General features: G+C 41.8%; 1 protein-coding gene across 1 annotated transcript; it reads right to left on the bottom strand.

The window, feature by feature from the left end:
* Positions 1 to 300: 300 nt before the first annotated feature.
* caly (calcyon neuron specific vesicular protein) lies at positions 301 to 21,734 on the bottom strand. The gene is made up of 5 exons (XM_088915373.1): positions 21,615 to 21,734; positions 11,180 to 11,323; positions 10,488 to 10,607; positions 10,266 to 10,379; positions 301 to 4,693 (listed from the first exon to the last, which is right to left on the bottom strand). Exons 2-5 carry the CDS (start codon positions 11,306 to 11,308, stop codon positions 4,490 to 4,492), a joined length of 567 nt encoding a protein of 188 aa, XP_088771499.1. The 5' UTR covers positions 11,309 to 11,323; positions 21,615 to 21,734; the 3' UTR covers positions 301 to 4,489.
* Between the last annotated feature and the right edge of the window lie 1,696 nt (positions 21,735 to 23,430).

Genomic DNA, 23,430 nt, shown 5'->3' with positions numbered 1-23,430 from the left:
GTGCAGTTCCCTTATCGCCAGCTGTATATGTAACAGCTGTTTTTCCTCCAGTCCGTAATTACAGACAAAGGTTCCGCTCCTGACAGAGAAGGTGTAATCCAGAAAGACATACTTTCAGAACCCCACTGCTTCGCTATTACCTGTTCAGTAATGAGTAACTTTGAAACCATGAAAACTAATGAATCGTAACTACGGACGTTTTTGAACCGGCAGGGGTCAAGCATTTTGAGACGCACATCTGTAACCTTTCGTTTGTCTGAAAAGGGTGTTTTTGGAATAACAATGATCGTACAAACGTAATGAGAAAAATTAACAACACGGCTTTATTTTTTTTTCTCAAATCAGATCAAGGCAGATGACAACATTAATGTTGGCACTTCACACATAGGTGGTGTTTGCTGTATCGCGAACACAAAATGTCACATTCTCTATGAAAAAAAAAACTGCAAAGAGCTGTCAAAATCAAAGTATACAACTAAAACGATCAGGAAATGCTTTGCAAGTCAAGTGGTTAACCAGAGAGTCACAACAATTATACAGCATTTAAAATATTCACAAGGCTTGGGAAAGGGCACCATGACCTGCAACAATTCGTTACAACACTCAAGAGTGTTAGATTTAATTAAGCCTTTGTGAGGCAAACACTGTAGCAAAATCAGTCATTTAACCAATGTTAAGAATGATTTAATAAAACAGAAGTATAGGGCAATAATCTGTTCCAAGCATAGAGTTTAATAAGATTAACACTGCAGTTTCGTACGCCCTTCCTATGGTTAAACAGGCACAGGACTCATATTAAAGTGCTTTTAAATTGATTTCTCGGGGCACCATCCAATGAGTCCTTTTATTTTAGAATGCAACGTCGCATTTGTTTTCCGTCCTAAAATCCGGTTTTTGCACACTGCATCCGATTGTGGGAATCATTATCGTTTGAAACACTCATCTGTGAGCTGCGCAGTGCACCTGTGTGATCCGTCCGTTTGGCAATCGGTTTGAATTTTATTTGATCGGATTAGTGTGCACCCAGAACGACATTAACCTCTGATATGCAGCGAGGAGACGCGTAAAGCACCGCGATTATGTGCTTCTGTGTTACACACGGACAGAGGAAGGTCATCTAATGAAGAGCTGAACACTGTTGTTGTAAGACAAAGTAGACCCGAACACAGTTACAAAAATAAAATATATTACAAGCTGTTTCGTGGACCTGCGCATGAATGGTAAGTATTGTGATCTACATCGAATTTACTATTGCGCTTAAATGGGGTATGTACAGGATTACAGGAAGTAAATCTCGCACCACAGAGAGAGAGCTCTGACGGGGCGAGTTGAGTGGCCAAGGTTCCAGTGGGAACAGTAGTCTCCACACGCAGGAAGCGGGTAGCAACGAGTGCTTAAAATCTGAACTATTTCTATAACGGAGACGTGTATTTGCGTAGTCCTCAATGTAATGAATTAGGTGTAATCGAAATGGCAGAAATATTCGTTTCATTATTTAAATCTAAACTGCATTCTGTCCATTAAGGCTCTTTGCTATGATTTCTATATATTGTGCTTACGACATCAGCCAACATGAACTATTAGGGCACAGAAACGCCAGGGTTGTATGTGGTTACTAACGTACAGTACAAGGGGACGTGAGAGGAGGAATTACTGGCTTTGTCCCAGGTGGCATCCTCACCTCCCCTTTAATTACCCCCACCCCTGGAGGGTCTATAAAACAGGGCACCTCTGAGCAGGGGTCCTGGGAGGAGAAGGAGTCTTGTAGGGGAGACCTCAATCACACCCATGGCTATTGAAGTGCTTGTGTACTGCTGAGCTCGTTATTCTCTCTCTGGTTCATAGTGCGAAGACCTTCAGACTCTCAGATTAAGTATTTAGCAAAATTGTTTGACAACACATCTGTAGGGATAGGCTTTGGGAAGATTGATCACACTTCAGCGCTTTGAGCAGGTATCTGAAATATCCATTGTTGAAATGCACGTACTGATCCCAGATTTTCAAAGCTCCATTGGTACATAGATCTTGAATTGTAGTCATTTTTAAAAGGGCTCATAAAAGCAGGTACAGTTACTGCAGTGTTAGTTGCTCACAAACCTGAAAAAAAAATTAGAATGGTGTTTCGCTAAAGAATGAGGAGAAAAATCAGACTGGAATGAAACCAGCATATACCCTGTACCAAACATCGGCATGAATCATTTTAGGAAATGTGAATGGAAAAGAAAAAATTCTGTGGCCCTTCGACAAGAATGTAAAAAACAATATTCAAATCAAAGACACTTCATGTTTCCTGCAGCTCCATGTTTCTTACGTGCCCTGTTTTGAATTCAAGGCAAGTCAATGTGTCTTGCACGTAAAGGATGGGAACATCATGGCAGAACAACATATTTTACATGCACTTGTCATAAACCATTATTTCTTCACAACAGCAGCTTGCAGATGAGTATTTCCGAATGCTGGAGTCTCTTCTGTGCCAAAGACCTCAGGAACCCCTGCAGTTTCTTAAAGTGGGAGGATCACGTGACTGCACTGCTGGATAAATTAAGTCCATCCAAGCATTAAATAAAAATAGTTTTAAATGTGTAACTTTGGTTCTACACGGGGGAAACAAAAATAATGCTTGCTGTCGTTGGGACATTATCATTCCAAACTTTGCTGCCAAAGGTGCTAAATACCTCAATTAGCAAACCATTCAGGAAATTAAAAAAATGCTTTAAGAACATGATTGTTTTCCATGACCCTTGTGCATCTGAAAACTGAGATTGTTGAAATACTTTCCCCGTCAATCCTATGCCGAGCCACAGAATGCAGTGTCCTGTGACCAGCAGAGCCTTACAGAAATCGATGAAAGACCAAACATCAAAAACACTGTGCGTGTGTTTCTATGTTTCCAGGTAAATTTTAGTTTAACTTTTCAGTTTTTTAAATGTTCTGGATTTCCTGTAATTACCCATTTCGCAGAGATTGCATCCAAAGTCTCCAATCTTAAATATCTAGAGAAAATCACACTTATGATGCTCCTTTGTTTTAGAATTGGGAATTTCAACAGAAAAGTGACTCCAACTATACTGGCCCTTGACAGTACTAGACACACATGATGACATCCTTTACTGCAGTTCAATGATGGACCAGTGAATTAAACAACATGCAAAAGAGTAATGTGAGCCTTACAAAAAATAGCAATAGTATTAGTAATGGCAAGTTAAAAGTTGTATTTGAGGTGGATAAAATATAAACCCTGTCAAAGTCATTTCTTTTTAATTAGTTCCAGTGTCCCATCCTGTTCCACATGTTTAACAATACTTCACACATTCTTTGCAGTGAATTTCTGCAACGGGTCTGCTTGTGGAAGTGTGGGCGATAAAAGTGAACATTTTTTGCCTTGGTCGAAAGAACCCCAATTCACACTGTGCCTATAGTGTCAGTCTGGGTCTTATCCAGAGCTCGGTAATAATGACAGGTGATTGGTGTTTTGTTTTTACATGTCGAATTTAGAACAATTTTCAGGGCTTCAAATTATGGACGCTTTGCATTTGAATTCATGTTGCCAGTACTCACAAATGCTTACATTTTCAGAATGAATTTTGATCTATGTAGTTTTAACCATGCATACTTATTCTTTAATGAACTTTTACTATGCTTTAAGCTTCGATAATTCACACATGTGTCAGACACAGAAAACTGCCCATGTGGTTTCAGCTTAGATGACATGTATCCAGGTGGGAGAAAGGACTTTAACTCATTAAGAAAATGCAAAAAGAGGTTCCACCAGTTTATTAAAAAATGAAATAGTTTAGTAAGGCTTTTAGTGTGTTCAGATAGTTTACCTCTCAAAATATGGATTAATTACAGTTTAAACCTGGAGTTGGACAAAACAGATTAAATTTACTCATTACGTGTTCTGCAGTGCATTCAAATTCAGAGTTTTGTTTTAATATATTTGTCTACGCCATCTCAAATAAGCTGAAGAATTGGGAATATGACATGTATGTGACATGTACATTGTATTCATTTAAAAATCCCCTGGTAAGTTGTACCACAATTTACTTTATTTGTGAGATTTGCATTGTCGATGAGAAAAGAAAATCCTTGAAATCAATGTAATTCCTAAGGTTGGGCAGTTCAAGTGTTTTAGAGTGAAGTTTCCATTTGTGTTCGTGGACACTGTATAAAACTCAGGACTGATAACACTATCCTGTGAAATCTTCCCGAGGATATCTGGTATTGAAGAGGGTGATTTCAATAGGCTGTGTACATTTCATAAATCCTTGAGACGGGTGAGAAGCAGAAATGTCCCGCCCCAGGCCACAAATTACATCCCCTATCAGTAAAATGCACTGAATAACACATTATTTCAGGATATTCTGGGAAAACAGTATGTGAATCAGGCACGTTCCTAAACTATTTTTTAAGTATTATGCCTTGATAGTTACAATACGCGTGTTACTGTACGTGTGATACATTTGCTTCTGATTATCTCAGTGGAGTCCTACTGCTGGACATGGCTGGACTCTTCCTTAGCCTTCTCTGCTTCTTTCAAGGCATTGATTACCGGTAGCCACGGAGACGGCAGCTCGGGTATCGTCTTCTTGGCCTGGGTAAGGTGGCTGATGGCAGTGTAGAGGCCCCCTCTTGCGCCTGGCTCCTGCTGTGAGTAGTACATCTCCAGGGCTGCGGGGGTGCAGTGCTTGTGCTGTGGAACAGAGCAGAACCCAGACATTGACAACGATGGCAGAGAAGACTGCTGCCCCTGCCTGCAGTGCATGCACAAGAACAAGGGCAGACTTACAAATGCAGGAGGTGGGCTGTTAAGACAGTGTCGTGCTTTTGATTACCAGTAACTGATTGATTCCCCCACAAAAAAAAATCTTGTTCTACCCCTTTTTGAAGAATTCCAGAATCTGTTTCAAAAACATGGCTGAACCGTTTGCTCCAGACACCTCTCGCTGTTCTTAATTTGTTCTTTTCAAGAGCTGAACATGAACATTTCTATAAAGAGTGCCAGAACTGCTAAGGACAAAAGGCTAGGTTATGTGACGGATTGAAGAAAGCCTAAAAATTAAATTCATACCGAAACTCATTTTTAAAATAATCCCTTTATAACACCAGCTTTGGGGATTTCAGGATTTAAGGTTTTACATTAGCAATTTATTTAAAATAACTAAATAGTGCAACAAAAATAATGATGACTTATTTAATAGGTTTGTAATCTCTCAGTACTGCATTCCCATATCTCATTTTGAAGAAAGAAGTTCTTTATATATAACTTCTCAGTATATATCACTCCCAATAAAGTTATTTTTCAACGCACATCCGCCATAGATCTGTTATTTGAGATAATCTGCATAAAAGAATGAATTAAATTCCTAGATGTGTTCAAAGAAGATGGAGACGTTTTTCATTTTTAATGTCACCAACTGTCCAGGGAAAGATTCAAGGAAGAGCCAGAATGTGCCTGAGGAACTGAAATATTCCCAGACGGAAAATCGAGACATCTGACCTACAGATCCGTTTATTGAAAGAAAGAATTTCGCATTTTGTTTTTGCACAACAAATGATAATCATTTCATTATAATGTGCTATAATATTTCTTTTAATTTTAAAAAATGTCATGTCGGAATGCTAAAAGCCACCACTAAATACTTTAATTGCAGCTAAGTCATAGCACGCCTAATTATCGCCATCCTGAATTTCTACGCCACATGTTTTTGGTGGGGAAAAAACTCTCTCTTGAATAAGCCAGCATCCTGCAGCTGCTTTAGAGACAAGGTGGCTGTTCTTCACACTGTTGTACTGTATCATCATAGTAAAAAAGCAGACGAGATCAAAAGACTGAAGTAGTTCAAGTAGGGAGCTGCAAAGGAACAAGTAAGGTTTATTCCATCCTGAAAGAGAAGAAAAGAAACGCAACGTTTCGGCTGTGGAGCCTTCTTTGGGTGTGAAGAAGAAGGCTCCACCGCCGAAACGTTGTGTTTCTTTTCTTCTCTTTTCAGCATGGAATAAACTTTACTTGTTCCTAGACCAAAAGATTGCAGGAACTTAAAGAACACAGCCAAAAACCTGGAAAATCTACTGAAAACCACAAAATTGTAAAGAAATGCAACACAAAAAACAGGAGAGTGGGCCATTCAACTCTTCCGTGGTCTTGTGGTTGCCAAGAGGAAGATTTCAGTAACCCATTTCCTGAATGTTCACGGAGTATAAGGTGTAGCAGCATGACTGGGAACCTTGTTCCAGCCACCCACTACCCTTTGTGTAATAAAGTGCCCTTGCCCTTGCGTCTGAAGTAATCTGACTGTTTTTTAGGATTGTCATTATCTGTATCGAGACTGATTGATGATTAATAATTATAGTCTTCTCTGTTCTGTGTGTGCCATTACCCTCCGAGTTGGGATTGTTCTGTTTTCTTTTCTGAGACTCTCTAAAGCAGCGATGTCCAGAACTGTAAACATCATTCTCAGTGAGGTACAACCAGTATATTATATAAACTGAGCTGTCCATCTTTCAAATTAATTTTGGTAATTTTCACTGTATATATATATATCCCTGCTCATTCAACTTATTTGCATTGTCTATTTAATAGCTAACTGGCTTCTAGTGCCACCCATTTTAGAGAACATTTTTACCTCCTGCATGTATTTCTTTGCTCTTATCTGCATTATATTTCTTGTGTTAGGTGTCGGCACAGTCTTTTACTGCATCCTAGTCTTTACTTTTCCAACGGTATTGTGTTTGCCATCCCTTACAAGTTTACCGGCTACTCCAGAAACATGATTTACATTCACATAAACTAAGATGAACAGTGTGCCTAATGCAGACACCTGTGGTCTCCATTACAAAACCTCCAATGTGAGGTTTATCAGTGTTTACCATGTTAATCAGTGGGGAATAGGAGTGTTAGCTTCTTCCTAACACAAGCAACTGAGACCGTGTCAGCACTAACTCTCAGTCTGTTGCGATCTCAGTCTAACCTTGTCATGCAAATAACGTTTTTAGTGGCCTTGCACTAGACGTACAGTATGTTACAATTTTTGCCTGAACTCTCCAATTTCCTCTGGGATCATAGCTTGACACTGATCCCTTTCTGGAAGAGCAAATTCTTGCTCCTCTGAACTCTGACCCTTTCCCTCAGGGTGTTCTGTCTCAGGATTCTCTATCCTGTCAGCTCATCGCCATCTTGGTCTTTTATCCTTTAGCTCTTCCCACATCGGGAATACAAACTCATAATAGTGCACGTAGGAGCATTCATTCCAGCCTTCTCCGTGGCGCCTAGCTTTCCCTTTTTCACAAAACACTAGTTCTCACATTACTCTCTCTCTGACACTCTCATCATAAGGTCATCTGATGCCTGTAACTTCCTGCTGTACAGTATCATTTGCTTGATTTTCTAAAAACTGCCTCTCCGCTCACAGAGTCCTACTGAGATTTTAGCTGAGAAGAACTGCTGTCTGTATAGCCTTACTCTGTCCCAGCTGATCCTGTCTGGTCAGGGACATCTTCTCCACACTGGACATCAGTGCCGCTGACACGGCAGCAACTTGTTTGATATGTTATTACATTACTATTATTACATCTTACTACATTATTCCTTCTCTCGTCTCCCTCTCTCTCAAGGCTATTGTAAGGGGTGTGGCTAATTCCACAGGAGCCAATCCTGATTGCCCCTTTCAATCACATGGAATTCCACAGATTCCGCCCACTCAGCCCAGGTGTGTCTGGTTCCACACCTTCGTCCAGTGACAGCCCCCTCTCTCCGTCACACAACCCAAAATAAGCATCATCTTCCTTGCAAAGCTATGTGCAAAATCTAAAAATGTTCTTAAAACTGAAATTATAAGATGACAATGTTCTTGTTTAAGCTGACAAAAAAGGCACGAGATCACAGTGCTGAAACATGCATTATGCCCATTTGAGTGGTAACATGAAGTTGTTGTTAATGAAAACCTATCATAGGTGCTCCCAGAACATTTCGCTCCAGTATCATTCATCGACTAAAGACACCAGGAGATGTCATGATTATTTCAATGCATTGGAGTTTTAACAAAAGTTGAAAAGGAAACACATTTGGAGATGACATGTCTCTTGCAGAATATTGAGGTGAAACTGGCAGAATAAAGATTGGGAGCAATGGTTAACGTATAAAAAAGGCAGAAATTCAGGACAGTTAACACACTTGTTCTCTCACTGGCAGCACAAACCACTCTTCGGTTTTATTATTTCTGACTCATTTTATAATACAACCACAAAACACAAAAAGGAGACTTTCAATACAATATAAATCAAAAGATGTCTGCCATAATTATCCGTTAGAATAAAGCAAATATCTCAGAAATCATTTTGTGGTTTCCTGTGGTGCCTTGTGAACCAGTTATCAACCAGGCAGGCTTCATGCTCATGGTTTAACAAAGTGGCATCTGAATAATATCATCACATTAATTATTACTACAAAATGTCAGCATCACCCCCAACTCGATATCCATCTCTTTCAAGAAAATGGTAAAGAATTATTTATGTTCCAGAATACGACCACAGTTATTAAAGTCAGCCAGCATGTAATCTATCTGCTTGTTTGTGCTTTGTAACCCCAATTTCTTTCCATACAATCACGCTCAAACTGAAACACAATTCTAGCAAAATAGTAATATACAGTGCCTTGCAAAAGTATTCAGACCCTTGCACAGTTTTCACATTGTGTTACTTGAAAGCTACAGTCATGACACTTTGAAGAGGCAAACAGATAATATGAAAGAAAAATGAAAAAGTTGTGATTGTATACAGTAAGTATTGAACCCTTTTGTTCTGGCAAACCTAAATTTAGGTTTACAAACTTCCCTTAATGTGCCACACAGTTACTGAGTGGCCTCTGTCTGTGTGTACTGATACTAATTCACATGATTTCAGAATGAATACATCTACCTATTTCTTTGAGATCCTCAGTTAAGCAGTGAGTTTCAAACAAAAATTTAACCATGAAGACCATGGCAGCCAGGTAAGGACACTGACTGGGAATACCACTGTGAGATCAACAGTGACTTTGAAAGAGTTACAGAGTTCAGTACTTGAAATGGGAAGACGTGTCCAGGGATCAACTATGTCCTGGTCATTCCACAAATGGCACTTGTGTGGAACTGGAAAAAAACATCTTTTGTCCTGCACAGGGTTTGCAACAAATCACCTGAGAGATCCTGCAAACATGTGGCAAACATGGTGTGGTCAGGCAACAAAATTGGAAGTATTTGGTCTAAATGCAGATTTACTTTGCATTTAGCCAGCATAGTGCATCACTCAGTCAACACCATCCCTGCTGTCGAGCCTGGTGGTGGAGTATGATGTTAGAGTTCTGCTTCTCATCAGCAGGGACTGGAAAGCTTGTCAAGGCTGATGGGAACACAGATGGAGCTAAGTGCTGGCAAATCTTGGAGGAAACCCTTCTTCAGATTGGGACAAAAACAAACCTTTCAGCAGGACAGTGAGTCAAAACACAAGGAGGGGCACCGAGTAAGAAAGTGGTCCAGTCAAAGTCCTGACTTGAATCCTATTGAGACTCTGTGGAAAGACTTGGAAACTGCTATCCTTAACTGATCCTCAAGCTACTCGAGTGAGCTTGAACAAGTCTGCTAAGAATAATGGGCAATAAAATTCACCACGTAGGTGGGCAAAGTCCATAGAGACTAACCCAGAAAAACCTGTTGCCAAGGGTGCCTCTTCCAAATATTGAGATCACAGGTCTGCATACATATGCGATCAACACATTTTAGTTTTTATTTCATTACTGTAACTTATCTTGCACTGAGATGTCTCAGTCTGAGCATTCAGGTTTTGAATAAAACTCTAAGTTTTAGTGTGTGCATATCATTTTGGCATTTCACAAAATGGGACACCATAGGAAGCGTCTGAATACTTTTACAAGATAGTGAAAAATAGTCTTTAAAACCTAGACTTCATGTGTTTAAAAAAAAACAATCTGGTATTACTCTAACAACTGCATGCCATGCACGCCAGAATAAAAGATGCAATAAGGAAGTTTTAAAAGCTTTTGTAAAAATAGAAAAGAGAACAAGCTTAGCATAGTATCTATAATAATGATATGAAATAAGGTGAACAATTATAATATTAAAATAATACCATGAATATATTTAAGTTAATCAGTATTGCATAGAAACATACAGTTAGAAAATGTTGCAAAATCTTAGCTCACTGTACAAAATGAAAAATGACCGCGCATGGGCAATCATTCGAAAGGTTCGCTGTTCAGGTGGTCTTACCTTGAAAACGAAGCCCTCTGGGCAGCTGAGCTGGTCGTACCACAGGGCCTTGTACATTACCAACAGCAGCAGGCATGCCAGGAATGCCATCGTGATGAGGATCAGACCAGTTAGCTAAAGCAAACACATAGAAACTCTGTGAGGCTCGGAAACACAGAACCAGAGTCTTGCAAGTCTGTAGAGAACACAAAACACATTAACATTTTGAATACTAGGCATTACCTTGACCTTCTCTGACACTTCATCGTACAGGTTTATATTCAATTTCTTAATGCCAGGCACGTATAACTTTCTCTTCTTCTTCTGCTGCAGCTGGTACTCTGTTGTGGTTTTCACAATTACCTGGGAAGAGACCGTGTACATGCATTAACGACTGGAAATAAAAACATCGAGAGAGTCAAGTCCTCTATTGTGTGTGGAAGCTTTTGATCCATCACAATGTTAATGTTTCTGTAAAGACTGTTGCACTGATAGCTGATTTTGTTTTTTAAACAGTCACTGAAACTGTTCCAGTATGGCTTAAACTGTTAGCTGTGAAGGGCTTACGGACTATTAAAAACAGATCTTTTCAGAAGTACGATTGACTCTTGAATGGAACTGCAAGCTGTGGTATTCTGGTGCTGCAGTCTTCCCAAGGATATCAAAAAGGATATTGGATTGGTAGTAGTAGTTGCAGTAATAGCTGCAGGAGGTTATAGCATCTTACACTAGAAGTGAAAAAGGAGTCTACTGTGTCTTTAAGGTGACTGGCCTCAGTACAATACATGTTAAATTGCTTTATTTTTATCAAGGCACTCACACATGATAGCTAATTATACAGTGTGCAAGAGAGAACAGGATTAATAAAAACACCTAATAAGAGACAAGTGTCCAGCAAGCTCGTTTGTCCCTCTTTGTAATGAGAGCTGTGTTACCTTGTCGGGAAACGGTTGCTGGAGCTGGCTCACGTCCAGGGGTGTTATCAGAGGGATGTTATCAAACCCATCTTCCAGGGCCTGCTCCTTCTCTGGTTTCTCAGCCAGATTGCTCCCTAACTTCACCATCTCTGACTGGCAGCTCTGGGGGTAAACAGAAGACACAATAACAGGCTGGGCAGTGTTGAGCTTCTCTAGTTGTTCTGAACAGCGCCTGACGACAGGGGAAGCCTGCGATTTTCCTTGGTGGCCTGTGACTTTCTAATAAACCACTTTCAGCCGCAAATCAGAAACACACAGAGCTGAGGGAAGGCACCCTTCTAGCATCACAATGAAAGGAAAGGCAGACAGTGCATAGAATAAGACTGCTAATGGCCATTTCTTGACAAAACCTTCATGCAAAACTAGATAGCGAAAGTATTTCTCCAAAGTTTTAGCAATGTGTATGCATTTTGTTCAATAATATTAAAGGGAGATTTGTTGTACAGGTGTAGTACACAGCTATACAGCAGGATCAAGCAACAGCTATGACATTGCAATAGAGCTCTCACTTCTAAATTTCAGACACAGCACCTTATTTCTCTGGTACTATCTATTCAGGGTTCTCATATTTATTTTGTTAAACGGACAAACCATAAAATATCTGATTTTTAAAAATAGCCTTCACTGAATTGATTAAATAAGTCTCTTATCTGGGGCGGTGTGCTGCGCAGTTGTACAGTACATTGCTGCCTCACAGCACGAGGGCCTTGGGTTCAGTTCCTGGGGTGCTATCTGCGTGGAGTTTGAATGTTCCTCCCGTGTTTGGGTTTCTCTGGGCGGTCTGGTTTCCTCCCACTGGTTGGCTAATTGGATTCTGGGGAAAATAGGTGTGAGAGCATGCGTGCCTGTGTTTGTGTCTGTCTGCCCTGCGGTGGACTGGTGTCCCGTCCGGGGTGTATCCCACCTGTACCCATTGCTTGCTGGGATAGGCTCTGGCTCCCGCAACCCGGAACTGGCTTAAGCAGTTGGATGGAGGTTAGGCTAAAAATGTGTAATGTGGACTAAAATGGGAGAAGAGATTGGAAAATGGGTGGCTGTAGTTTCTTATCTCACATACAATGGCATCTGAAATACACACATTTATATGAAGAAATGTATTGCCAATACATTGAAGTTCTTTACTTTATGTCATGGTTGGTTATGTTTATGATGTAACATGCAAAATATTACATTTTGTTTCTTGAAAGACTTTGAGATTATTGTTATGACTTGATTTTCAATTGAAATCTCTGACGTCCTCCTAAAGGGCAGGGCAAATTGTTGACCACATATCCCCTGAGATTCTAGATTCTAGATTCTGAGAATCTAGTAGCAAGGATTTTCCCAGATAACATGCACATTGAATACCTCTAAAAATACAGGAAGTCAGTGGAAAATAAGCTACACTTCCATTACAATTTTGGGAATTGTGCTTTTGTTCTGACTGCCTGTTATTAATATTTGAAGGTTATTGTAAGAAGCTTGTCATTCTGTAGTGGTAATGACACAGTGCACTTTACCCTAAAGCAGATGGCAGTGCTATCATAAGCCCCACTACAGTAATGTTTGTATTTTAGTGTTTCATTTGTTTAACAATGCAAATGTCAGGGAATAACCAAATCAAAATAAATGTATTCATTTATTTTACTGCGCAAGATAAAATGATTAAATAAGGCTGGAGGAGCCGGGGGTGAAAGAAACATCTTGCAGAACCAAAAGCTGCATGTTTGTACAGCAAAGAGGAGAGGCGGCTGTTTCTGGGAGGCTGGGAGCTGGAATCACACATGTTCCTGCGTTGTCTTGGCAACTGTCTGAGAGCAGGGGCACAGTGTAGGATAGGAAGATCTTGTTTTTAGTGTATCACCAAGGATTCTGTAATCTTCCTGGTCAACACTTGCTCTTTCACATCTAAGCAAAGATGGAAACTGTCAGGGGGTTGTGATTGTACTTGGCAAGCAGCACATTTACACAGTCTCTCCTCTGCATTAATCAAGACTACAGCTCGGCACCTAGAAATACTACATACAAGAGCTCGGCAACAACACGGGCAATTCATTATGCCTGTTATAATGGCTGATGTACAGAACCTTACTCCCTGTCAATGCAGAAAAAAGCTCCCCATAAATAAAGGAAAATGAAGAGACAAAATTAAGCAACAGTGCACCTACTGTAGGGGAATGTGGTCTGTGCGTGCAGAACATGTTCTGTCCCCATGAAATGCTTAGAACTCAACTGCACAATCTCTTAACTTAATTAAAATGGAAAAGTGGAAAATTCAAAACACTGCTGTTGCATTTCAAGGGCTTGAACAGTTTCTCTGCTGACTACATTGAACTCTTGTCTCTTTACACACCAGCACGTGACGTGTGCTCTTCAGACTCTGACTTCCTTCAGTGCTCAATAAAAACCCTGAACCCTGGGAAAGCCTGGACAAGTCTGGAAAAGCCTGGGAGACACTGGGAGTTCCTGTTGCTTATTCTGCTGCTCCAAGAACAGAGTCATGGGATGATCCCCAAGCCCATATCAGGTCTTGAAAATCAGATAGCACTTTCAAATCATGTCTTAAACCTCACATTTATACTCAAGCTTTTAGTTTGGTTGAATCAATTGTATTAAAAAGTGACAAGTTTTGTTTATTCTGTTTTATTTTTAACCACCTTAGGATAATGTGTCTTCAGGTTTATTTAGTAAAGCACTGGCAAATACCAGAAGTACCAGCTTCTTTCTTACAAGACGTACTGTAATTGTGAATTTTTCAAATCTTGACAGTGTGACTTTTTCAAATGCTTGAAATGTAATTATACTCTCTTTGATCCCAGTAATGGAACTATTGAGCAAAGGGGAATTTTATCGCCAAGATATTAATTAGATTTTATGAAACAATTAGACTAATGTTTTTTTTTCCTTATCCCAGAGAACATTTTACGGGTTTTAGGGCCTTAAAATATCTAGAAAAGCTGGGATTACATGTGTCAGCAGTAGTTCATGAACACAAGAGGGAACTGTGCTCTGGAGATGATGTAAAATGAACGGAGAAAAATATGTATCCTCTGCAATCCCAAAAACACAGTGGGAGCCCAATGAGAAACCGTCATCTGTACTCTGCCACCTGGGTCAACTTTACGTGCACACAAACTGGCAAGTGTCCGGTTATTACCAAGGAAAAGACTGTTTTTATGTTGAGTTTCAATTAAAGGTTGGAATGCCAGTGGTTTGGTATATTGGTCTACTCGGCCAGCTTGGATGTGACAGTGTTTGAAGACATGGCCCTGCAGCTGTGTCTAACACCGTGCAGGCAGAGCAAGGGCCTGCAGACCGGCTGCTCTCTGCGGGACAGGGGGCACAGCAGAGGAGGGGTACACTTCTCCCCGACGTCACTGCGAGCTGGCACGTGTCCGACACGTCTCGGGAGCGGCTGTTAGACAGAAACCGAGAGAAAGCCCTTAGCAATTAACACCTGCGCCACCCCCCAACAGCTCTCTGACGCATCCCGGTCAATCAGTCAGGTGACTCGGGAGGTACAACAGGACGGGCTTATGGCAGAGAGGTATCCCGGCGGCTGGAACAGGAAGTTAAAGTCTGTTCCAGAGGAGGGATGAGGACAACCGGTGGCAGACGTGGTGATTTTTCTGGTAACTCCAGGGCACCACCCTCCCTGAGGGGACTGGATGAGCAAGAGGGAATGCATTTGTGCTGAAATCCCTCTCAACTTTGAATAGTTCAAACCTGCACTTCAGCTGGGGTAAGCCCTCCATGTCCAGTATTTAAATAACATCATGCAGCAGTCAAATATTTTTGACAGAAAATGCCTGCTCAATGGCACAACAGCAGTGTCCCACATGGGATTTTAAATCTCAGAAATCCTCCTGCTCCACACTAGTGCCTCAGGATCTTGGGAATGAAGTTGCAATTGTTTTAGTCTCCCACATGTGAAGAGGGTTTTTATTGGAGGCCTTAAACGGAAACAGCCATTCTTTGTCAACAAGATAGCAAAAGCAAAGACATTGAAGGGAGGTATCATTTGAGAAAGATGCTAAAAAACAGAATAGACTTTAAACTGTCACAGAAATTCAATTATTATTATTTTCGTTTGGCAGAATTTGCAAATAGAACAGATCCAGATGGTGGTGAGTTTGAATCCAAGCTGTGCCTCCCACTATCCATGGCCAGCTGTCTGAGGAGCAGCTCCTGATTGGCTGAGCTCGGCAGGTGGCACCCTGTATAGACTCCTGTTGCTGTATGACCAGCTGTGAGGTCATGCCCCCTCTGTCAGTGTGAAGTTATTTTTATTTCCTATTGTGACAGATAGGACTGTTCCTGAGTCTTTACTTCCCCCAAACCTCAGCTTGAGCTCAGCTGAATATGAAGTGGCATATAAAAAAGAATTTGGATTGTTCATGTAAATAATTTTTCTGACAGTTTTACTGGATAGCTTCCAATAAGATTTCATAATATATCCTAAAGCATGACTACAGTTCTTAATTTTTGACTTTTGCATTTTACTGAAGTTTGCTCGCTAACCCAGAAACACTCTTTGCATTAACGTTAAAGGACAGATGAGAAATTATCATCTATATAATGGTGCAGTTATGGCCAAGCAACAGTAACCTGCAGTTGGTAATGAAAACTCTTTAAAACCTCTGCATGTGAATTCATTTCATGGTACCAGAAAAGTGTAATAATGAAATTGCACATATGACATGTAGTTAAAACTTCCTACACAGTTCTGAACAATTGGTGTGAATTACAGAGAGATGGAGAGAACTTGCCCTGACAATTTAATTAGTGTAAGTGCTAATGCCAGCCATACCCTTGATCCAAGTGCTCATTAATGCTTCATGAGCTTAAAAATAATCAACATTATGAATCAAGTCATTATAATATATTTCCCATTTATCTCCCTCTTTTGTGTATTTCATGGGCACAGTTTTATTGTCTGGGGCCTTCTGCAAGCATCATCTTGATGCTGACTTACAGGGCTTCCAAGAGGACTGTATCTGCACACCTCCAGAGCACTGCCAGGCCCCATGTTCCCCTGGAATGCACTAAGGCATTGAGATCTGCTTCCTCAGGCTGACTGTCCCTGCACACCTCCAGAGCACTGCCAGACCCCATGTTCCCCTGGGGCATTGAGATCTGCTTGTTCGGGCTGACTGTCCCTCCACACCTCCAGAGCACTGCCAGGCCCCATGTTCCCCTGGGGCATTGAGATTTGCTTTCTCGGGTTGACTGTCCTGCACACCTCCAGAGCACTGCCAGACCCCATGTTCCCCTGGGGCATTGAGATCTGCTTCCTCGGGTTGACTGTCCTGCACACCTCCAGAGCACTGCCAGACCCCATGTTCCCCTGGGGTATTGAGATCTGCTTCCTCGGGTTGACTGTTCTCCACACCTCCAGAGCACTGCCAGACCCCATGTTCCCCTGGGGTATTGAGATCTGCTTCCTCGGGTTGACTGTTCTGCACACCTCCAGAGCACTGCCAGACCCCATGTTCCCCTGGGGCATTGAGATCTGCTTCCTCTGGCTGACTTTCCCTGCACACCTCCAGAGCACTGCCAGGCTCTGTGTTGCACTAAGGCATTGAGATCTGCTTCCTCTGGCTGACTGTCCCTGCACACCTCCATAGCACTGCCAGACCCCATGTTCTCCTGGGGCATTGAGATCTGCTTCCTCGGCCTGACTGTCCCTGCACACCTCCAGAGTCCCAGGTCCGACTGTTCTCTGTGCTGCTCCCCAGTGGTGGAACGATCTGCCTGTCACAGTCAGAACTACACACTAACTCATCATCTTCCAGAATAAACAGAATCTGAAATCTCATCTCTTCAGGACATACTGGACCCCAGAGGCCCGTGACTGACCCTTCCTTACTGCCTATGCTCATACGTTACTATTACTTATTGTCAAGCAGCACTGAGGCTCTTCTGCATTGTGCAATATTCTCACACTTAATTCATGTTGTGGTTGCTGTTCTCTGTGGTTTTATTGTTGTTTTATGCTGCTGTCATCTGAATGTGATTGTAAGTTGCTTTGGATAAAAGAGACTTACAAATTAATAAATGTAAATGCAAGTACTAAACCACCTCACGAGAAGAGCAGAAAACCAGAATGGAAACATGCCTTTTATATCTACCTTTTTTCATTCACTTATACCTGGTGAGGATGTCATTCCTTATGTAATCGTGGTTTCCACCCCCTCACATTCCCTGCATCCCATTCATTAAGCAAATAAGTGTCCTTTTACCTTTCACTGCATGTGAGGGATGACTGCGTTCTACAACCAAACGTGCCTTCAATCCTGCGCCAAGGATTCTTTCTTCAAGCTAGGACACTGAAGTGCAGTTTGCTGCCAAAGAAACACAAGCTCTCGTCTTCCCAGCTAATACACTGCCCATGCCAGTCGGTTCCTTTACAAGCTTCACAGCGCAGTGCAATCTGTTGTTTAATGCTCAGATATCAACAGGCTGGTGTGTTCTGTGTTCTTCCAAGACTGGCTTGAATTTGCAAATGAATACACTGAGGACCTGCCTCAGAGAACTTCTTCCTCTCATCTGCTCATCTGTGGTATTCCGGCACTCTTTTCTTGTCTTTGGAGACGTCTCTGCAGCCCTTTAAAAGCTTTTGCTTTTTGGCCGGGACATTAGATGACTAACAGCTTTGAAATTCCTCCACGAGAAAGAAGAATGGGAACAAAACAAAGTGACGTTTCTATGAGTTTTGTGCTCTCCGCATTTCTGTTCATTTTGTGACTGAGAATAACATTACTTGATGAATTTCTGGCCAACCTCACGTTACTATATAGCAGAGGCGAGATTCAGATTAGTTGTTTTATTGACTTAGGTTGCCTGGCTGAGCGAATGACCATAGAGCTGCTGCAGGGGTGATGATGGGATGGAGTGAGGGGCGCGAGTGAAGATTCGTGAGTGGGTGCTCTGGAGGCAAGACATTTATATGCGGAAAAGCAGAAGAGGGCAAGATGAGGGTGTGAGCTTTTCCTGGTCATCAGTTGAAAATTTCATAAGCATCTGAGACCAAGGGTGACATCTGGTATTAGTATTGATGCTAATCGGTGCAGGAGTTAGCATTGCTGCCTCACAGCACTGGGTCCCAGGGTTCAATTCCAGACCTGCGGTGCTGCCTGCATGGAGCTTGTATGTTCTCATTGTGTTTGTATAGGTTCCCACTGGGATCCAATCTGGTTTCCTCCCAGAGTCCTAAGACATACTAGTCGGTCAATTGGCTTCTGGGAAAATTGGCTCTGGTGTGAGTGTGTGTGGATCTGTGTCTGTGTTTATCTGGAAACGGCAAGTTGCTTCAGTAATAAGAGAAAGCGATCCCCGTCTTTAAGGTATGTGCCAGGGCAAGTCACGAGCGGAATGAATAAGAATGGTCTCACATCTCTCGTAAAACTCCCAGATGTAAGACATAGTCTCAACATCACTTTGATACACATGGAGGAAAAAAAAGGAATTCCCTTTTAATGGACTGCATATCCCTAACGGGGAATAAAAAGCAAACTTACGGCAGACGTAAATCTTTTCAGGAAATAAAACTCACTTACACTTTTAATCACTATTGTTATTTACATTTTTATTGGCTATGAAGTCATCTGAAAGGTTTGCGAATTCTGTCTGAACCAGCATGTGCATGGACATGGTAAATGAGGAGATAGAAACTGGACGAAGAGAGGTTTCCGCCCTTTAGGGATGTGTGAGGATGGGTGTTGCATGTCTGGGCACATCCATGCTTTCCTGTGGAGGGCTGGGAACTGTGGCTCTGGCTGATTCAGTTCACCACATGGCCACAGGGCTCCCTATTGGTCAAGCTTCTGGTGTGGCCAGGTGGGCGTGACCCAATATCCTGTCATTAGGGCTGCGGAGTAATTAGGGGATCTGTCATGGCACTGAGATCAGAGGGCTCTCGCCTGTCTTCAGTCTCCCTTTCTCAGCGGCAGCTTTGCAGAACTGAGATGAGACTGCAATTAGTCACTCCTAAACTGCAATTCACAGAGCAGAGTGACTAGGGGACAGCTGTGTACCACAGTTCCACAGGCTACAGTGGGAGGAAATATGTGTGAGGAGAACTAGGAGAACACCAGAAGGTGTCTGCAGAGCTGTACTAGACAATACCTGCTATACCCGATCATGTGATTGTGTGTCAGTGGGGTCTTGTGTCTGCATCCTTTCAAAACTCCAGCTGTAAAGCCCCAGTAAACCAGAATGTGGATGAATGAGCAAAATATGAGCAGAATAACAACTCGACTGCATATTGTTTCTAGGAACAGGGCTGAATAAAGATTACTTGCATGAACAGCAGCACAGATATTGTTGCACAGCTTTTTTAAGAACCTAAGCACATAAGAATGATTACAAATTGAGAGCAGGCCATTTGGCACATCTAGCTGTTTGGTTGCCAGAAACTAATTAATCCAACCATTTCTTGAAAGAAGCCAGGGTATCAGCTTCAACCGCAAGGCTGAGTATCTTGTTTCAGACTCCCACAACCCTTTGTGTAAAGAAGTGTCTCGTGTTCTTGGTTTTAAATGCAGTTCCGGGTAGTTTCCACTTGTGTCCCCTGGAGGATGTTTGCAGGACAATTGCAGGACAGACACACAGACACAGATATACGCACACACTCACACCAGGACCTGTTTTCCAAAAATACAAACAAACTCCATGCAGATAGCACCCCAGGTCCAGAATTGAACCCAGGACCCCAAGACATTGCAAGACAGCAATGCTAACCACTGCAGCTATAGCAGAATAGTGATAACTGATATAAATTAAGAAGGACAGTTGTCCTACTATAGATTGCTGTGGTAATACATCACCATAATTTGAACATCAACAATGTATCTGTTGTCTGTTTTCTGTCAACTAACCAGTTCTCACTCCAGTTACAGGCATTAACCTTCAACATAAGAACGTAAAAACGTTTATTACAGGAGGAGGTCATTCCACCTATCAGTAGTTCGTTAATTACTCCAAGGATCTCATACAGCTGCCATACAGATGTTAGTTAAGCAAGACCTGCCTATTTGTTATCCTCAAAGACTGTCCCTTAGGATTCTACTGTGCCAAGATGATTCTCTAGCTTAGTTCTAAGTATATTTTCTATAAATGTACAACATAATAGTCTTACACTCTGCTGACGTTTCCTCAACAAAAACTGCAAACATAAATTGTGTTACTCCTGGATATTTTTCAGGTTATTGGCATTTGCCAGCAGTACTGTGCTTACAAAAACCTTTAGATTATTCCAGAAAGTCTACAACTGTGTAAAAAGGACTCAACATACAGTAAGCTGTAACTACAACAAAATGAAACAAGACGATACATGCTACAGGATTCACTCTATGGTATAAAAAATGTTGTTATTGTTGTGTGCCTTGCATAACATTTTCAATATCATTCAAGCATAAATACAAATTCAAACGTATTTATCATTCTTGTCCTGAACATTCCCATACCCTAACTTCAATCTAATACGATTTTAGGATTTTTCACATTACAGTTGACCGAAACACGGAACACAGTCTGAAATCAATACCCCCCATCGTAGTAAATTCAGCGGGTTATGTTCCCTGATATTTAATGTGACGCCTCGTCTAAAAGGGTGACATTGTGCTATCGATTAGTATTAGAAAGACGTGCGGTTCCGGTCGCTACGGGCACTAGACGAATCATTTATCTAACTCCTTGCTGCAGTCCCGGGTGCAAAGCGCCGCGGTTAACTGCATATTCTTCAAATCCAGACAAATGAAAACCCACTCCTAAAGCCATTAAACCAGAGGGACAAAAACACCACCACGAATATCTCTGTGCACAGTGAACCCCCTCTTCGCACTCGGTGCCACATTATACAAAAAAAACCTCTGCCTGTGATCTTACTGCTCTTTGTCTTTCAAAGATCCGCATGGGCGGAGGCTGACACTGAATGGACTTTTCTTCGTTTTTCCTCTTCTGAAAATGTCACTATGTAAAGCATCCTGATTAAAACAGGCTATATGCCATAAACGAAACGCGTCGAATTCACGCCGAAACACCAATATTAACCGTTTTGCAAAAATCGATATTGTGCTCGGACCAAATCACAGTACTTGAGAGAGTAAAACATAAAATTGTAGACACGCATTAATCCTGAAGCATGTCAAGTTGACGACCATTCTGTTTGTAAAAATGCGGAGGGGTGAAATCTTGCACTATAAGGTTTAGCTTGTTTCTCCGAAGAAGCGGGTTTGCCGGTGCTATCCTTTGTCCTAGTAAACCTCTTTAAATCCCTAGCTGTCTTTTGCTTTTTTCGGTCTATGATTAATACACAGTTTACTTTAGCCCAGAAATATCATCTAAAAGTCAAAGAACCAGGAAATCACGCACAGTTTGCAGCATATGTTCATTTAAGCATGTAATGACTTACGGTTGTTGCTGGTGCTGAAGACGGTAGAGATGCGCCCTCGGTGCTTCTACAGTGCGTGAGAGCAGGAGGATGCTGGAGGAGACTGGTTGCCGTGGTGATGCGGTCTTCAGTGCTCTGGCGCTCGCTGCTTCCTCCAGGAAGATGAGGCTGGCGTTTGGAAGACGCTCTCCGTGCGCGCTGGCTGCTGGAGTTACTGCACAGCTCAGACTTTTAATTTAATTTAAAACGGCACTCATGTGAGCTCAAAAAGTGTGAATGTGTAATTCTCACACTTTTATCAACAACGAACACGTTACCGTTTCAGTTTTCCATGTTATGCTAATTTCACAAAATGTTATCTAAATATTTTACCCGTCTTCACAGGACAGGGGACCAGAAGAGATTTTCGTAAGGAAAAGTTCCCCAGACCTACTGTTTCAGTCACGACGGAAAGATAGCGAGGTGAGACAGGCTTCAATTACTGAGCCCCATCTCACACACTCTTTATGTGTGTGTTAGGAGAACCAACGTCATAATTGTTTGTTAGTTACTGTCAGCAAAACAAAGGGTGTAAATTAATCTACCAAAACCACCCAGAGAAAGATCCCTGACAATAATTCCTAGTTTGCACTTTCAATCCAACATCTTGAGTTCAGAAACCCCACTCTTTCCCTTGCCTAGTATTGATACACTTGTTTTCAGGAGGTAGTTAAAAAAATTACCTCTCATTTATCGGTTCATTAAATATTAAAAGAACAAGTGAAGGTAAATTCTTCACATCTGAAGATCACTCAACGGCTGAATCGTTGAGATTTTTCTTTCCACTTTTCATTGTGGAATCAAACTTTGCGTTGTCCTTTACAGCCAACACACACTGCACAGCTCCCCACTCCGATATCATAAAATACTAATTCGATTATTGTCTGTTATTATTAATTTATTGGCCTGGTGCTTTGTTCCAAAGCAGCTGACATTTGTACTCCTTTATACAGCTTGGCATTTTACTGCTGCCATCAGAGCAAAGTACCGCTTGCAAAACAGCACAACTCTCTCAGCAGAATTCACAGGCCTCCAGTTACTGTGCCAGGGCCCTAAGGACTACACCACACAGTCAGCAAGCTGGATTCATGCATTATTAGGGATGGGTGCCAATAATTCATAATAATTCTTTGCATTTATATAGCATTTATCATGCCAAAGCATCCCAAAGAGCTGCACATACAGGAGGGGTCTCACTCCCCACTGACACACAGCAGCCGTTCTGCACCACCAGCTGGACACAGACGGCACACCAGGTGGGAAAGTGAGAAATGTCTTCAGCAATCGAATCAAGGGGGGAACTCAGAAAGGTCAGCTTTCACAACCCCAGAGTGGAATTTACACTGGACACCGAGATTAACACCTCTATACATACAAGCAGTGCCATGAGATCATTATTGACCAAGCACCTTGGTTTAAAGTCTCATCGAATGGGTGGAGCCTCCTACAGGACAGGGTTCGCCATCACCATACTGGGGCTTTGGTTGGGAAATTCTGGTTCAGAGGGAAGAGCGCCACCTACTGGTCCACCAACTGCTTTACAGCAGCAGTGTCCTGACCCGGTCCAGGACTGACCCACCCCACTACTGACCAGGTCCAGCTTTACTGAGCTTCTGAGATCAGACAAAAAGACAAATACCCTGTCTGTCAGTTTGTACGTTTAATTATTTTTCACTTTAATCAAATTGTTTTTAATCAAATCCTTTAGTGCCCCTTATACTTTTCTCTGTCTCTTTCCTCATTAAATGGGACACTCCTAACGCATCAGAATATTTGCTGCTTCTGTATTCTCAGAAGC

This window comes from Atractosteus spatula, chromosome 5 (assembly GCF_055471065.1).
Source record: "Atractosteus spatula isolate fAtrSpa1 chromosome 5, fAtrSpa1.hap1, whole genome shotgun sequence".
NCBI lineage: Eukaryota > Metazoa > Chordata > Actinopteri > Semionotiformes > Lepisosteidae > Atractosteus > Atractosteus spatula.
The sequence above is the reverse complement of the archived record's forward strand: the minus strand, read 5'-3'. Positions and strand labels throughout refer to the sequence as shown.

Excerpts from the sequence above, each read along its gene's own strand:
- caly (XM_088915373.1), bottom strand. The coding sequence starts at position 11,308 with ATGGTGAAGTTAGGGAGCAATCTGGCTGAGAAACCAGAGAAGGAGCAG. Across the intron at positions 10,380-10,487 it reads AAGTGTCAGAGAAGGTCAAG|CTAACTGGTCTGATCCTCAT; the intron begins GTAATGCCTAGT and ends TGTTTGCTTTAG. Across the intron at positions 4,694-10,265 it reads CAGAGGGCTTCGTTTTCAAG|CACAAGCACTGCACCCCCGC; the intron begins GTAAGACCACCT and ends TCTGTTCCACAG.